Source organism: Sphaeramia orbicularis, chromosome 4 (genome assembly GCF_902148855.1).
Source record: "Sphaeramia orbicularis chromosome 4, fSphaOr1.1, whole genome shotgun sequence".
Lineage (NCBI taxonomy): Eukaryota > Metazoa > Chordata > Actinopteri > Kurtiformes > Apogonidae > Sphaeramia > Sphaeramia orbicularis.
The window spans coordinates 38464526-38483231 of record NC_043960.1 but is presented as its reverse complement, the minus strand read 5'-3'; the positions used below and the strand labels follow the sequence as shown (position 1 = coordinate 38483231).

The 18706-nt window shown below is 37.3% G+C and overlaps 1 protein-coding gene across 1 annotated transcript; it reads right to left on the bottom strand.

Annotated features, from left to right (window-relative positions):
• Positions 1-5905: 5905 nt before the first annotated feature.
• On the bottom strand, positions 5906-17997 carry amh (anti-Mullerian hormone). The gene is made up of 7 exons (XM_030131935.1): positions 17818-17997; positions 16422-16763; positions 16168-16337; positions 13455-13566; positions 13282-13375; positions 11019-11416; positions 5906-6587 (listed from the first exon to the last, which is right to left on the bottom strand). The coding sequence occupies exons 1-7, from the start codon at positions 17936-17938 to the stop codon at positions 6181-6183; spliced, it is 1644 nt and encodes a 547-aa protein (XP_029987795.1). The 5' UTR covers positions 17939-17997; the 3' UTR covers positions 5906-6180.
• Positions 17998-18706: the final 709 nt, after the last annotated feature.

The window sequence follows — 18706 nt, the reverse complement described above, 5'->3', positions numbered from 1 at the left end:
CATGCAGATGACTGTTTTGTATCTGTTGTTAGTGTCATGTGGATCCTACGAGCGGATCCTGTTGATCCAGGATCTGAGTGAAGTCCAGAATCCATGGAAAGGCTTCACTATGCACCGCTGCCTGGTGGTGGCGCTGGTTGTACTGTTGGTGACCTCAGGGTTCACCGAATTGCATGGTGAGTATATCATCAATTAGAACCACACAGAAATAAGAAAAGAAAGATAAACAGTTTGTATAATCCAGTGTGAGCTGAGAGCTGTTCTTAGAGCTGCATACAAAGTATAATTACCTCTGATAAAAATGTGAACCCGAGGGATGCACAGATATATCGTCTGGACATTACTGTCAGCTGATATTTGCTGTGGGCGTCTGTGGCTCAGGAGCTAGAGCAGGTCATCCAATAACCAAAGTGTTGACGGTTCCAATCCTGCTCTGTCCTTATCATGTGCCGGGTGCCGCCTTACCTCCAGTGCTTCTACTTACATGTATGAATGCATATAAATGAAGATCAGAGGGGCTGTTGGCGCAAATTGACTCCCTTCGTATGTGGCTACATATGTAGTTTATGACCACCAGAGTGTGAATGTGTGAGTGAATGACTAATGGATCCATTGTACGCGCTCTGAGTATGCATTGATTGAAAAGCGCTATATAAATCTACTGTCAGTATCTATCTACTCTCAGTAATGGCATATAAGATAAGACAGTTGTAGATTTTTATCTGTTGTATTATATTAACCTTTTATCAGGCAAGTGACTATTTTTGGCAATTTCTGCACACATTCCAAGACAGTGAAAGTATGAGTAACAGTGAGGACAGTGAGTCAACAATCTCAGGTCCAGTGTGGTGTACAGGGTCTGTAAGGTCCACCTCTGCATGAACAGTGAGTGTACCTGCTTTGTTAGGGACCATGAAGTAATGGTACTAATGTAAGGAATGATGTTCAAAGGGAGAATGTGGATGTGGACAGAGATCTGGATCAGCACTTATGTTGGTCTAGTGTTCTAAAAGTGATGTTCTATAATGTTCTAAAGTATATGTTCTTTTCACCTTACAAGTGTTTTTTTTTTATTTATTTTTTATTTTTTTATAAATAGCTCTTAGATTTTTATTTATTTTCTGCCACTTATGGGTAAGGAACCATATATGGTAACTTCATTAACCTTGATTTTCTACATAACAAAAAAAAAAAAAAATCACAAAAGTAATACAGTCTTATGTCCTCCAATAACAAACTAAGGTTGAAATGCTGAATTTCAGACTATTTCTATAAGTGCCCTATAAAGGGTGAAAGGGTTTTTTTTATAAATAAGAATTTGTCTTCATTCTAACAAAATGTGATAAAGCACTGGAGTACTGTCAAATACGTTGTTTCCCATAAGGCTGGAATAATTTTGTTGTCAGACACATTCCTCATGTATTCCTATTTATACACATCGACAGTCACCTTTGACCTGGTGCGATGATTACACACTGAGTCCCAGTTACACTTTATCTGACAAGAATAAATCACATTGTCATGATCATTTCATGAGAAGAGGTAAAAAATATTATATTCCAACTTTATGGGCAACAGCATAGTAATTATATCTTATATTTGTTATGAAGATGTTTCTGGTACAGGGGGATAAATAACAACAACAAAAAAAGAAAAACAGAACGTAACCAATAATGGTATCCACTATCAGCCAAAATATGATTTTGAATATTGGTATCTGTATTGGCCAAACAGTCTGCAGTCCTTGGTTATGTCCTTAGTTATGTTATGTCCTCTCTCTGTTTGTTTGTCTTGTATCAGTATAACATTCATTCCTGATAACTGTGATTACAGATGATTACATTTTACCGTTCTAGCTCAAACAGTAAGATCAGGAAAAAAAAAAGTTAAATTTCCAATCAGACAAAATTTAAAAATATGCATCTTCAAAACTCTTATGATTTGATTGTGATTTCTGACAAACAAAACTAGTGTTAATATCTACAGTATTGGGCAGGCGTCTTGGGCCATCTCTAGCTTTGTTGTTTTTGCAGGGTTGAAATGAGACACAAATTTATTTCTCATTCAGTTTTGTCAGATACAAAAAATATGTGCAGAGCCTTAAAAGACACAAAATCTGAAGTAAATGGGTTCTAAAGGTTCAAGTCAGTATTTAATATGACCTTTGACCCCATGACAAGAAGTAGCACAAACAGAAACATCTGATATGTGTTGAATGAAACCTGGTATAAAACATCAGAAAATAAATGCTATAAATATCATATTGGGTTAAAGACGTGTTAAATACAAAGGGAGGTCACACTAAATAGGTGTTTCTACCTAAAACTTTTAATTTTTCCTGCAGATTGTATCTTAATACAGAGACTGAGACATGCATATGTGTGGTCATTAGAACTTTACTAAACCAATAAACCCAATGTTGGCCTGGGACAGTACTGAAGTGTAACATATGTCATTATAGAGTTACTTTACAAGTTGACCATGAAAGGTCAAAGGGAAAGTAGATGATAATCGAACAAGTGGTGCCAGGTTCAACAAACCCTCGCACGTATTGTAGCTTATTTTGGCATCGATCCAGCTGATGTCATCATGTCTATGTGTGTGCTGATGTCAGCATGTCAGTTGCCTCTATATATCAGTCCCTCCAGGAATTTGCGATGTTGCGATCGCAACTATTAACACACATTCAACCAATCACCGCAAATTCTGCGCGGCGCCGCAATTTCGTCCAATCACCACGAATTTTCCGCAAATTTGACTAATCACCTTAGCCCCCTTTCGCCCACCCCTGTCTACATGACGTGTCCGTCATCACGTTCACTTCCTTGTTGATGGTTAGATAGAAAGCAACCCAAGTTTGGCTGCCCTGTGTGCCTGTCTCTGTTTGTGTGTAAGTGTGTGTGTGTGTGTGTGTGTGTGGGTGTGTGTGGGTGTGTGTGTGTGTGTGTGTGCATGTAACCCATCTAACCCTAACCCTAAATATACTACTATATCATTAAGGAAGCAAAAGTTATGTGTTGTATAAATGTGAGATGGGGGTGGGATTTAATAAGTTTTCTTCTTCCCACTCCTTTTTGAGCAGTACATATTGAATTTATTTTGCTATTACTGGTGTACATGGCAATTGTTATTTTGTCTTGATCATCTTTATTAATGTATTTGCTCTGATATTAGTTCCTTGTACACAAAAAATGTTCAAACGTTTCTTCTGCTCAAAACAAATAAATTAATGAATGGAAAAAAAAGCCTATTTTGTTTAAAATCATTGCTTCCTGGTGCTTTTTAAGGCTAAAAACTAAAAAAAGACTGTTCTAGATACTTGCCCATGCCCAAATGCCCATGTTCCTGTGACTTTATAAAAGAAGCCTCAAATCATCACAATTTTCACCACAATTTTTTGGAAAAGCTGCTGCAGAATCAGGCACTTTAGGCCGCAACAATAAAAAAAAAAAAAATCCCGCGAAATCCTGGCGGGACTGATATATGTGCCAAGTTTAAAGAAAATTGAAACAAAATTAATGTTTTTATAGACATTTGAAATTTTGCCCATTAAAAGTAAATGGGAGAAGGAAAAAAAAAAATTAAAATTCATAAAAAATCTAAACTTTGACCTACTTTTCCCAAAATGTAACCACATCTATTCTGGGTCACTGGCAATCTATAAACCCAATTTAGTATGAATTCAACCAATCAATAGTTTTGGTGCTAGAGCGTTAACAAACAAACAAACCAAACCAAAAACAATACCCTTTGCCTCCCCTTTGGGGGGGCGGGGTAAAAATCACTCTATCTCCAGATGGTGTTAGAGGTTTGTGCCCTTTCTGTTTTTTGTGCTTTAATTATACAATCACCTAAAGCCCTCAGTGAAACAAATGTCCACCAAGGCAGCAAAATTATCCACAGTAATATTTGGTTTGATTTAGCATTTTGGAAGACAATAGTTTGTGTGTGTGTACAAAATCATGAGATATTGTAAATATATCCTTGACCTTTGATCTTTCTAGGTCAGTTTTTTTTTCTTTTTTTTCTTGTGGTCCTAGATCTGACTCTGTACTTGTATGGGGTAAATTCAAATTAAATCAAGCCACTTTTGCTCAAGATATGACTTTTAAAAATCCCTCATTTTATCAAAAACATTATAGTATTTGTAGAATTGTGTGAAATTTTTCCTGACTTTCATTTTTAACCTAAATGCCAAAATTTCATCAGGAAGCTACAAAGAAAAAGCATGATTTGTCAAATGCTGAACGTTCTAAACTCCTTGCATTCATTACAGTCCCTTTCTCCTGTCTTCATTTCTTTTGCAGAAGCCATTGATTCATTTGTAGAAGAAACAGGGATCAGGTCTTTCATTGGAAGTCTGCAGGACGGTTCAATAACCCAGGTAACATCCATGTGATTCTAGTCCTGTATTTGGGTTCCATCAGTTCTGTGGAGTTCTGCTGTTCTTTTCCCACTGTGGATGCACATTGATGTCAAAATCCAACCTAATTTATACTTATTTATTTTAGCTATATTGTCAGATGCTTTACAAAGCTGTGGTTCAGTCATGTTAAGATTCCTCTTTAGACAAATAGTGAAATTTAAGAAGTATCGAATACATAAAGTCTGTGAGTGTATGTATTGTTTTGCTTCTTTAGCTCAGCGCTGAGTGAATGTGCGTTGTTTCTGCATCCTCCAGATCTCCTTATGGGACAGTTTTATGTGGTGGTGGGGATCTGAAGAAGTTGGAGTGATAAGAAGACGAAAAAAGCCGATCAGCAACAGAGGAATCCTGAAACCCAAACCTAAAGCTTGATTCATGACCTGACTGTGGTAAAAAAAAAAAAAAGAAAAAAAAAAGATGATTTGATGAACTGCCATTATCAATTATCAATTATCATTTAATTTTTCTGACAGGAAAACTAGTATGTTAAATACACATTTTAACACATATTTTGCTAGTTATTCACAAGGATTAATTCTAACATGATTGTAACTTATTGTACTTTATTATTGTCAACAGTAGTTACAGGGGATATGATGATGATTCTGCCGGTGCAGAATTTAATAAACCACAGTTTGAAGTATTAGTCATACCCTGTTGCCCATAAAGTTGGAACAATTTTGTTTTCAGACACAGTCATGTTTTTATTGTTATTTTAACACATCAGTAATCACCTTTGACCTGGTTCAGTGATTACATACTGAGTCCCAGTTACACTTTTTCTATCAAGAATAAATTACATTGTCACAATCATTTCAACAAAGTGATTTTATTATTATTATAACTAGCATGTTGACCCATGGGGATCCATGGGTTCTAGATGTGGTAGTTTTTATGCGGTTGTGTATTCATACATGCTATACCGTATTGGTCCAGCAGTCACCGCCAAAGTTCTGGGCATAGCAACATAATTGTAAGGCTATTGTATTCCAAAGCTACAAATATCTCCCAAAATATTGGTCCTATCAATTTGTCAGTTTGGCTAGTCTGTTCCTTGGCCAAAAATACACAAGTATGACAAACTGCAGCAGTCAGCTCTTTCCGGATTTTGTGTGAATCACGAGACACACCTACACAGACACGCTCACAGAGGCCACTTGAGTTTTATGATATATATAATAATAATTTCATTGGTCTGACAGGAAAGTACATAAAATAAAATTACAACAAAAATAAGAGCTATTCATTCTCACAGATTCATTTGACCTGATTGTAACATTGTTGTTTATTATTGTCAGCTGTTGTTACAGGTGATGTGACGATGCTGTGCATAATATTTATTGAACACGAAAACACAAAAGTAGTCTTAACAGGATATGGCAATATGATTTTATTAATATTGTTGCTTTTGTGATAAGAAATTAAATATTTCAATACAGAGTAACATAATACCAAACTTATTATAATTATTACTAGTTGTACTTCTGGTTATTTATAAATAACTAAAGATGTCTGCTGTGAATTCCTAATATCGATCATAAATTGCTAATATACTGACAAACATATAAATAAGTATCTGTAAATGAATGTGGTTATTTCAGTGCACAGTGTGAATAAATAAATGACATTATGCTTTACAGTTTAATGACACTTTTTCCTACACAAAAGAAGTCATTGTTGACTATTGTTAAATGATGAGTACATTTTTTTTTGTCCCAAATACAAGTAGAAAAAACATTTGTGGATGTGTTATTTCATCGGCACCCACACTCCTTGGCCACCATATCTGGTTTAATGGTGAGATAAGTCCCATGTTCGTTCAGATCCACCACCTCCAGGCCTTCGTAGGCCACGGGCACACAGCAGGGAGCGCGCTCACCCACATTCCCTCCCTCAATGTGGGAGTTGAGCAGGACGGCGTGGTTGTTGCCGTTGAGCATGGGAAAAGCACAGGCGCCGTGGCAGTTGTTTATAGCAGCGGTGTTGGGACCTACCAGATAGCGCTCCAGGGACACGGTGAGACTCCTCAGGCTGCAGACGTTACTTCTCGGGGGTCTGTCGTGGTCTGCTCTGGTGGCCCTCAGTGCCCTCTGAACCTCGTAGGAACGGGCCACGGTCTGCAGGGCCTTGAGCAGGAGGAAGGCACGGTACTGACGCTCTCCTGTTGTATGTGGAGGAACAACAATCAGTCCCACCAAGGTCTTAAAATACATATTTAATCAGTTTTGAGTATGTCGTACTCTGTGTATTTCTGGGCTGAAAGAATACTTTAACCCTTTAACCCCCGAAACATTATGCCAGGTAAACGTGCTGCTGTGAATTTGCAACTGTTTCAGGTTCATAAAAGCTGCTGTGAGCATGTGTTTGTGTTCCTTTTCTTCAGTGCTTTGGTTTTACTGTGTGTTTTAGGGTCAAAACAGGTGGAATAACAGAAAAAGACAAAGAGAGGAATTGAAGTTTTACAGGTTTTTACGAAATAAAGCAGTCTGAATGTACATCAATAAGAGATTTAGGATGTTAAACATGAACTGTGAACTGGAACACACTGAACAACAAGTATTTGAATTTTGACCCATATGGATCACTCACTTATCCATATAGTTATGATAGTATTTATTATATAGTTCCATAGATGTTCTAGTTCAGTTATCTGTGCATCAACTACATCCATGTGTCTCCCCCCCCCCCCCCCAGTCTCTCTCTATCTCAATTGCTCTCTCTTTTTCTCCTCCTTTACCCTCTCTCTTTAACCCCAACTAGTCAAGGCAGACGTCCATCCTCCAGGAGTCTGGGTCTGCTCCAGGTTTCTGCTGTTAAAGGGAAGTTTTTCCTTCCACTGTCACCAGTCACAAGTGTTTGCTCCTGGAGGATTCTGTTGGGTTTCTGTAAATTGACTTCATCTGGTTTTGACCAACTCTATATGTAAAGTGTCATGAGATAACTTTTGTTATGATTTGGTGCTAAATAAATAAAATTTGACATAGTTTTTGTTTCGGAGCTCTTTTTTCTTTTTTTCTAAATCAGTTCAGTTACTTTTTGGCACCTGGTTGAACTCCAAAAAGCAGTTACACAAACAAAAAAACACAGTAAAAAAATAAATAAAGGAATATCACCACAACTCTGTAAACAACAGTCAAAATAAAAAAACAAGGAAAACGGTGTAAAAAAAAAAAAAAAGCAAAAAAAAAAAGCCCAAACTGTCTATTTTAATAGTGAGCTCTGTGTTTTACCCTCCATTACACACTAATTCTGATGTCTATGGAAAGAAGAAGGTCTATGCTATCAGGATGCTTTGAAATTTTTTTATTGGGCAAATTAAAGTTTTATGAATATATAAAATAAATCATACATTCAGAACGCTCACCACAGACACATCAGGGGTTAAAGGCACAGGCTGTGTTATGACACAGGTGTCAAACATGCCTGTGGACCAAAAACGGCCCACCAAAGGGTCCTGGGATGAATTTGTGAAATTCAAAAATTACACTGATGATATTAACTTCTCTCATCTCTCATTTTAGTTCAGGGGCCACATACAAACCAATTTCATCTAAAGTGGGTCAGACCAGTAAAATAATATCATATTAACCTATAAATAAATAATGACAACTCCAAATTTTTGTCTTTGTAGAGCAGTAAAATTAGTTGAAACATTCCCATTTACAAACTATCCTTTCATAAAAAAATCTGAATAATCTGAACAAATATGAACAACCTGAAATGTCTTAAAAGAAGTAAGTGCAATTTTAACAATATTCTGCCTGTTTATAAATGTTTTGTGTATTTGCAGATCCACTGCTTATTAGCATAGCACTTATTCTTAAGATGTTTCAGGTTGTTCATGTAATTCATATTTTTAAGGAAACGTAAATGACCCATTTCATCATGTAATTTTACTTTTTTCACTGATATTATTTCAGTGGTCCGTCCCTCTGGAGATCCCAATGGGCTGAATGCGACCCCTGGAACAAAATGAGTTAGACATCCATGCTTCAAGAGTCTGTATTTTTCTTAGGTCACCAGTAGGTTTGTTGTTTTAGGAAGATTATAAAGACACATTATAATGTACAGAGATGAAAACCTGAATTCAGAACAAAACACAGGCCAAAGAGTCCAATATTTAGTCTGACATTATCTCTAATGTCATGTGTTTCACTCTTCCATTCAGACAGTATAACATGTACAGGATTAATCTTCTGGTGTTTTATAAAAGATTTCATTGTGCTTTCATTCAATTTACAGTATTTCCCTGTATTTTCTTGTTAAATCTTAATAAATATACTGAGAAATAAATTTTATGTGAATTACACCCCTGTAAAAACATTATATGTAATGGTGGTGTTCGACTTTTGCACAGTACTATACTTATAAGTTATTTCATAATCATTTAATGTGCCATATTATTGTCAAAAAAGAAAAAAACATATTCCTATGTTTAAACTGAAGAAATCTCCTGATCACAGTCTTTGGCAAAACAGTGTCTTCTTACATTTTCTGCTCTGCTGCTCTTGAAGGGAAATGATTGCTCCCTTTTTAATAAGTTAATAAGTCTCACATGTCCACAGAATGTGTATTTTAAGTTTCAGCTCAGAATTCCACACAGATCATTCATCGTACCATATCCTGGACTAAACAGGTTTGTAATAACACACAAGACTATTAAAGGAAACCTCCACACATCCAGAGGTCTCACTAAATACTGACTTTACCTGCAGAAGCTGTTCAGTTCAGATTATTTGTTTGGTTTTTGCTGTTATTTCTTACAGTGCACTGTTGTATTTTATGATCTTTGTCAGTGTTCATGTGAACTTATGTTGAACTTTTAATTCTGTTCATAACTAGTCTTCATGTGTCAGTCATGTGTGTATTCTGTTGACTGAAGTCTGCCACTTCACCTCTAGATGTTGCTAAATATCACACCCTGGGCTTTTAAGAATGTACTAATGAGGCCATGAATATTTTGTGAATATTCATAATTTGATTATTTTCATACCTGCAAATTACTTATATTTTATTTTCATACAAGTGATGGCTTATAACACAAAAATGGTTACAGATATCTATATAGTTACTATTGAGCTCTGATAGGAAGTCATATATGGACTTTCATTTGGGTTCATGACCTTTGACCTTGAGTGACCTTGAAGGGTCAAACTCAAGGTCACCAATGTCTACATTTCAACAACAGTGGCGGCTGCTCGTCTTTCAGACAGGGGAAGCTCATTGTCGGCTTACATAAAAAAATTAAAAAAAAAGAATTAAGAAAATGCTCAGTGACTTTATCGTACCAAGTAGGCGTCTTTCCCAGGGACTGGACCAGTGTCCTCTAAATGTCCAGCAGAGCTGGGCTGCTTAGATTGCCTTGGCCCATTGTGTTGTGGGTGTAAGACCTCAGCCTTTTTAAACTACAGATGCTCCTTTCACTGTGACCTAGCCGACAGTTTGACTGATTTAACTATCTACAAAACGATATTAAACTTGAACAAGAAATGATTAAATTATGTAACTGAAACAAGAAAACGCTGAAATTATGTTATATTGAAACAAGGAAGTACAATGAGTGGGTTTTATTTACAGTGCAAGAAATGAATGAGTAATTTCGTAGTGGTTTCTCTGATTTCACAGCAGAATGTGTGACGGTATTAAACTGAATTGTGTCAGTGAAGGAGCAGATCTGAAAACAGCTGTCAATCAAACGGGGTTCAGCCTTTCGACCGATCCTCCAATCAGCACGTGGGATTCTGGTGTCCAGCCCTGCCGAGCTCCGCCCATAGCTCCATTCACCCCCAGAGACACCCGGCGTCCGGGGGCGGGACAACATCATGGCATTTATCCAATTACCGTCCAGTTTTGACGCAATGAAAAAAAACTGTTCCACTCAGTCCCATTAAAGCCCACAGACGCCCACAGTCTACGGACAAACGCACTGAGCAGAGATGTATGAGAAAACAGAGACACGGGAATGGAGGAGAAGTGAACAACATCGCGTCCGTTGGTTTGTGATAAAGCTGATTCTGAACGAACTCATCTGTGAGATGAACGTGCTCTAACACATTTGTAGTCAATAAAATGTCAACACAACCGAACATATTTAACCATTTAATTTTCGTAATTTTAGGGGAAGCCGGGCTTCCCTTGCAGTCTATGAGAAATCGCCACTGTTCAATAATCATTTTCTCTGAAACTACGGGTTGGATTCATTTCAATTTTTTCATATAACTTCCTTTAGACAATGTCTACAAAATGTGTTCACAGTTTTGACAAATTTGAATTTTTGACAAATTTTTTTAAATATTAAACTTTGCCTTTACTTATAATGGGCCATATTTTGATGGCTTATAAAATGGAAATGATAAGGTATTAATATAGTTCCTATTGAGCACTGATCAGACGTCATATATGGACTTTCATTTAATAAGCTGAGTTCTCCTCCAGTGAAAGTACCACCCACTTCTATTGGGAGATTGATCTCCTGCATAAAGACCACAGGACACTAACACAGCACCAGAACCTGACAACCTCACAAATTCAACTTATTATTGATGGAACATGCCAGTGAGCTACAGGACCATTGGTCCTATTTTCTTTTTACCTGCTGCTGGTTCCGCTTTGGGGAACACACATAGGCTGTGGAGTCTGTCCAGGCTCCGTGTGGCCCTGTCAGCTCCCTCCTCTTCTTTCATGGCCTCCATGGTGTGGGTGGCCATCTGTTCTAACCTCTGGCTGAGCTCCTCCAACAGGGCAGGAGGCAGGGCCAGTTCCCCACGATGCACCTGAAACATGGAGGGACCCCCGCTGAAGGAGAAGACCGTGGGGGCTGAGGAGTTCATAAGGCCCGCCAGCAGAGACTCGCTGGAGGACGGGCCTATTGTGAGCGGAGGCAGGGAGTGTAAGGAGTCCAGGCTGATGGGAGGGGAGTCAGGGCGAGGCAGGACATCGGCCAGGAAGCGCCTGAGCTCACACAGGAAGGAGCCGTGGGAGGCCGGAGATCTGAGAAACAGATTAAAGCAAGTTACTGAGCAGCACTGACAATGATAATGACAGACTTTATTTCAAACATCAGTAGGAATAAAAAGATGAAGGTGAACAAAAGGCAAAAAGAAATGATCAGTTTAAACAGAACATCCCATACACTGAAGGAGATAAATCAAACAAAAATAGAACAAAAAAGTCACACAATGTACAATTATTTCATTATGGTTCTTTAACAATATTTTATGTCGGAAAATAAGTGGTAAGAAGCCCAGTTTATATTGTCCAACCCCAGTTTTACATGGAACAGGTTTTAACCCTTTAACCCCTGATGTGTCTGTGATGAGTGTACTGAATGTATGATTTATTTTAAATATTCATATAAATTCAACTGTTTGCTCAATAGGAAAAATTTCAAAATGTGCTGATAGAATAGACCTGGTTCTTTCCATAGACATCTGAGCATGCTCAGTGCACCCCCCACCACCTGTGTAATGGGAGGAAAACACAGAACAGTGAATGAGACCGACTATAAAAATAGATGGTGGGGCTTTTTTACACCATTTTCTTTGTCGTTTTTGTTTTTTGCTGTTGTTTATAGTGTTGTGATGATTTACCTTCATTTTTATTTTTCTTTGGCTTTGTTCAGACAGCAGGTCTTAGTGCACAATATGGATTTTTTTGGTGAAATCTGATTTTTTTTGTGTGCTCATTCATATTACACATTAAATGCGACTTCTATCAGTTTTGAGTATGAACTGAATGTGACCCTGAAGTCACTACAGGGTTGCATTTTCCATCCATTCAAGTTAGTTGCTTTTATAGTTTAAATATGTTGACTTTATTTTTTATTTTTTTATTATTTTGCATACTTTTCAATTGGTAATTATTTTAGCCTCTAAAAAATTTGATATAGATTTAATATACAATGCATTGTTTTAAAATGAAGTAAGATATTTGTTGTTCATGTGCATGTGTGTTTTAATTCAGTTATGATCAGTGCATGTGATTATGTGGTTGCCCTGTGTGTGTACTGGGGCCACAAACAAAATCTTGCTTAGGGCCACCAAAGTCCTAGGTCCCTGCTGAAGTGACCCGCATGCACAAAAGAGGTCCTGATGTGATACGTAACCACTCAGGCACATACTGTGTTTACGGAAGTAAATATATTTTACTCACTGCTCCTCCTCCTGGGGCACAGAATTGTGACGTTTGTCGCATTTCAATGATGTAAAGGTCAGATAAATGCAACCTGGCCGTTCAGACTGAAGTTGCATTGCAAAATATCAGATATGTATTGGATTTAGAACCACATACTAAAGCAGCCTGGGTCAGGTTTGAAAAAATCAGATTCATGCTGTTCAAACTGTCTTTAACAGATCGGATACAAGTCACATAAGGGCAAAAAAAATTGGATTTGGGCCACATTACAGTCTGAATGTAGACTTTTACTGAGTTTTGACCATGTAACTGCTTTTTGGAGTTTAACCAAGTGCCAAAAAGTAGCTGGACTGATTTAGAAAAAAAAGAGCCCCAAAACAAAAACTACTGGACCATAATTTAAATACTTGTTGTTCAGTGTGTTTCAGTTCACAGTTCATGTTCAACATCCTAAATCTCTTATTGATGTACATTTTGAGTGCTTTATTTCATAAAAACCTGTTAAACTTCAGTTCCTCTCTTTGTCTTTTTCTGTTATTCCACCTGTTTTGACCCTAAAACACACAGTAAAACCAAAGCACTGAAGAAAAGGAACACAAACACATACTCACAGCAGCTTTTATGACACTGAAATGCAGCAGCCTGTTTACCTGAAATAATGTCTCGGGGGTTAAAGAGTTAATGATAAACATATTTTAAAGGGGAACATGAAGCTCAGTCACCTTGTCTCGGTTCCTCTTGAGAAAAGCAGAAGTGGATACATGCTGATATTACTTCCCGATTCTTCACCAATAAGGATTTCTTTTAGGGTTTGCTCTGTGAAGAGAGGAAATGTGAAGAGGCGAATTAAACCAGGAGAGAAAATGAAAACAACACATAGTCACATTTTACTTACTCATGTCAGGGGATTTTGTCTCGGCAGAAATCTTCCATTTCTGGTGAACGTTTCCCTCTGATGCTTTTCCTGTCAGTGGTATGTACTGGGTTTCTGCTGAAATGCACACAGTCTAAGAAAAAAACAAAACAAATAAAAAACAGGAACAGCACGGAATCAGTTCTAGCTGGAAATATCTAATGAAGGAAAACTCTGATGGGAGTGGGCTGTACCAGGATCAGAGACTTTTACTCCCATCCTCATTCCATAGTAATATATTCCTTAGTATGATTTTATTCAGCTGCTTCCTATTAATAAGTGCATATATAATATATTATAATGTTATGTTGTCAATATATTAATAATAGTACCTTGTTTTAATAATGATCCAACATGTACTATCATCTATATTATATTTGTCATTATTACAATCATTTATATTTATATTTTAGAATGGTCTGCAATCACTTTACAGACTATTGCAGGATTATAGGGTAATAAGATAATAAATTGTTGTTTGTTTGTAGGGATGAAAGTGCATTTTTTTATTCTCATGAGAAAATGCATGGAAATATAAGATTTTAAAATTCTACAGGGTGGGGAAGCAAAATTTACAATGAACATTTAGTTGTTTTTTCTCAGCAGGCACTACGTCAATTGTTTTGAAACCAAACATATATTGATGTCATAATCATACCTAACACTATTATCCATGCCTTTTCAGAAACTTTTGCCCATATGAGTAATCAGGAAAGCAAACGTCAAAGAGTGTGTGATTTGCTGAATGCACTCGTCACACCAAAGGAGATTTCAAAAATAGTTGGAGTGTCCATAAAGACTGTTTATAATGGAAAGAAGAGAATGACTATGAGCAAAACTATTACGAGAAAGTCTGGAAGATACTATTAAAGAAGAATGGGAGAAGTTGTCACCCGAATATTTGAGGAACACTTGCACAAGTTTCAGGAAGCGTGTGAAGGCAGTTATTGAGAAAGAAGGAGGACACATAGAATAAAAACATTTTCTATTATGTCAGTTTTCTTGTGGCAAATAAATTCTCATGACTTTCAATAAACTAATTGGTCATACACTGTCTTTCAATCCCTGCCTCAAAGTATTGTAAATTTTGCTTCCCCACCCTGTATATTTTGACGATCCATGATTAACCAATAAAGACCCAGTGCTACTTTTGTGGCAGTTCCAACATCTTTTCCCCCCATTTAACTTTTCTTATGTTATTGATCACCATTTATTATAATATTCTACTCCATACTGCCCCCTTCCACACCCTCCGATCCTCCTCTGCTTACCTCCTCACCCCACCATTAAAAATCAAGCATCGAACCTGGGGGGACAGAGCTTTTTCTATGGCTGCCACAACCCTCTGGAACTCCCTCCGACACTACTCCAACCTCAAGACCTTCAAATCCCTTTTAAAAACTCACTTATTTAAGATTAACTGTTTAACTGTTCATATACTCATATACCTGCCTTTTGCATCTGCTTTAATCTGTTTTTAATGTGTTTGGTTTCTGTTTTTATCTGCTTTATGTACAGTGTCTTTGAGTTCCATGAAAAGCACTATACAAATAAAAATTATTATTATTACCTCCGCCAAGGAGGTTATGTTTTTGCCAGGGTTTGTTTGTTTGTCTGTCTGTCCGTTAGTGTGCAACATAACTCAAAAAGTTATGGACGGATTTGGATGAAATTTTCAGGGTTTGTTGGAAATGGGATAAGGAAGAAATGATTAAATTTTGGTGGTGATCGGGGGTGGGGGGGCCCACGGGGGGGGGCACGTTTGTCTGTCCGTTAGTGTGCAACATAACTCAAAAAGTTATGGACAGATTTGGATGAAATTTTCAGGGTTTGTTGGAAATGGGATAAGGAAGAAATGATTAAATTTTGGTAGTAATCGGGGGTGGGGGGGCCCACGGGGGGGGGGGCCACTGATCAGCCTTGGCGGAGGTCTGTGCTCTCCAAGTGCTACTAGTTATTATTATTAGTAGTAGTAATAGTAGTAGTAGTAGTAGTATATTTTGTGTTTTTGCAGTGTAAATCCTGTATTTTCCTATATTTAATTCACTGATCGTGTAGATGTTCATAAAAGCTCAGATTAAAGTTAAGGGTTATTATATTAGAAACAGAGAAAACTGACGAAAAGGTGACTACTTAGGCAAAAATCTATCATTAACTGAACATAAACCAAGTGTCTCCATCCACTGTCATTGATCCAACTCCATGGGGTTTACTGGTGAATCAATGTTGTAGAAGATGACAGTGTTTCCACGGTAACTACAGAGCATCTGAACGTCCAAATGGGTCAAATCTGATGACCATGAAAAGATGACAAACTGCATTTTACTTGAATTATTTCACCGTATTATAGGTTTAGTGGATCGGAAGTTATTAAACAGTGTAGATCAGTAGATGGTTTTGGTCTCCAGTGGCTGTTTGGGTCTTTATGGGTAAAACATAAAAATAAAAAATTGGTTTTACATTCCAAGCTTCATCAATAACACATTACAACCATTATCACCACCTTCACCATCATCATCAAAACACCATATTAGGGAATATCACTTGGACCATAACAACGGTAGTCCAACATCTAAGTAAGACACATTGTATTGACTCTTTCTTTTACTTTGTCACCTGTTCACATCTGTAGAAATAAAATAAAATAAAAAACTAAACCTCTATAACTGCTGCTGTCACATTTGTATTACTGTACCTGGGTGTTCGGATCCAAAAGCTGACTGGTGAAGGTGACGTCCATGTTTGGGCCTCTGAGGGGATGTTCAAAAGCCAGGAGCAGCACGGGGTTGAGCAGAGGCAGAGGAGACTGTGGGAGGTCAAAGGTCAATGTCAACACTCCTGTCTCCTCCTCTGCAGACATCAGCACTGATAAAGGAAATAACACACCCTAATAAGTCACAGAAACACACACAGTGGATCAGAAAAGTACCAACAGAGTGAGAATACCACCTCCAGTTGGATGCAACACATCCGGTCCATGTGTCTGATCTCTGCTGGTTTCCTTGGCGAGCTCTAAAAACAACGAGTCTGATGGGATGTCTGAGACTCCGCAAACCGCAAACTGAGCCAAGCTGTTGTTTCGGAGATCCCCGTCGGTCCCCAAAGCCTCACGCAACATTGCAAATATGTCACTGACAAAACAAGGTGCATTTTGAGGGACGTGATGAGACGGCGGGTTGGCTGATGAGGTCTTTGAGTAGGCGGAGTTGTGCTCTACATGTGGAGGTTGTAGACCACCTGAGGTCCCTGTGGAGCCCACTGCGCGATGGGACTTCAGTGTGTCTTCTCGGACTGAAAGAATAAATAACAATGAAGAAATCACTGGATAATTTAAGAAATGATGATGATAAAGTGACACCTGATATTATTTAGTAAATGAAGGAATTGAAATGTGCAATATTTTAAAATAGTGAATCAAATGTCCTTGATGCAGACTAAATATTTATTAAAACCAAATTAATTTAATTCAGACTTGAGAATTACTTTAAATTGGATTTAATGAATATTCCAACAAAATTAAAAAATGAACAGGATTATGATGATGATGATTATTGTTGTTCTTGTTGTTATCATTATTATTATTATTATTATTATTATTATTATTATCATTATACATTAGATCCCCAACAGCTCTAAGTAATATTTAATTAGTTCACCTTAAAGTAACTTCATCATCAAAATATAATCAAAAATAAGTAAAGTAAATCCATGTACTTGCTTATTCATTATTAAAGTCAATATTATATTGATTCATATTTCTCTACAGAAATGGCTAAAAATTATGCAATACATGATTCAAATATATTTAATTCAAGCTGATACTTAAAACTAATGTAATCCAGTTTTATTAAGCGTAATGTTACCCTCATATTTTTTCAGGTCATAGCCAATAGGTCATGATGCAAAATGAAGCAGCAGTGTTAGGAGAGTAACTTTACGCAGATATCACAATTTGGTCAAAAATCTGATGTGTGAGGTTCACAAAATGTTGCATGTAATTGTTGACTATTAATTTAACCTAGTTTCATTCCATTTCAACTATAGTGCAATGAAAATATGATGTAAAAATGCAAATCACTGAAAGCAATGACTTCATAACGACAAATATAAATATCTTTATACATTTAAATTTTCTCCACATTAAAATTGATTTTTTTAAAAATCTGGAATCCAAACTTTTTTTTACTAAATGACCTCAGCATCAACTCAGTAAATGTTACTTTATGTATTTTTTTGTATTTGCTGACCACAATTTCAGTTTACACAGACTGAAAATAATTACAAGTTTGAGGCATAAACCTGCACCAGAATGTTCCTTCTAGAGGCTCTGCACATAATCCCTGACCTGCTGCTGTGGAGCCCGGGGCCGGTATCAGCTGCCGTCCATGTGAGACCTGCAGAGCTCCACAGATCCTGGTCCAGCTCAGCATCAGTGCCCAGCAGTAGAGGACTGTCACTGCCTCCATCCTTTGCTGTTTCAAACATGCGTCCGTTTGAGTCTGAGTCAGATCTCTGGGTTGTGTCTTTAAATGGGTCAAACCCCTGGATGGGTTTTATCCTCCCGCCTCCCCCTCGCACGAACGTGGAAACACAACCAAAATAAGAACATCATGTGTCCTTGGTGGATGCAAACCACGGAGCAACAGGTTTACGAAGCAGGAAGGTGCTTATAAGGATCCGCTGCAATAACACAGTAGAACAGAAGGCAAATAGTCTGTTTGGAAACACTGGAGTTCACCTGTAGATTTATAATAATGACGTAAAGAAAATGCATGAAATAAGGTTCATTCATTGTTGACCAGGACTCTGTACCCAAACTGTAAGATCAGAGGGTTTTACACATATTTCCCTACAAAGCTCTAAAAAGGATTTATTCTTCTAGGCTACGTCTGAGAAGAGATCCTGAAGTGAAGTAAAAATAAATACATAAATAACCCCATTTCCAGAAAGGTTTGGACATTTTATAAAACAATAAAAACTTCTTCATGAATTTGAGAGACATGTTTAGCACTGTGTTACATGATCTTTCTTTTTTTATTACACTTTTAACCCATAAAGACCCAAAAGTCCACCGTCGACCAAAACCATCCACTGATCTAAACTGTTTAATACCTGTTGATTCACTAATCCTATACATGTAAATAACTGGTGTAAAATACAGTTTGTCACTTTTTCATAGTCATCAGATTTGACCCATCTGGATGTTCAGAGGCTCTGTAGTTATCGTGGAAACA

Coding starts and splice junctions, on each gene's coding strand:
- amh (XM_030131935.1), bottom strand. CDS start 17,938: ATGGAGGCAGTGACAGTCCTCTACTGCTGGGCACTGATGCTGAGCTGG. Junction 16,338..16,421: donor TGTGTTGCATCCAACTGGAG/GTGGTATTCTCA, acceptor TTCCTTTATCAG/TGCTGATGTCTGCAGAGGAG. Junction 6,588..11,018: donor CAAAGCGGAACCAGCAGCAG/GTAAAAAGAAAA, acceptor CACATACAACAG/GAGAGCGTCAGTACCGTGCC.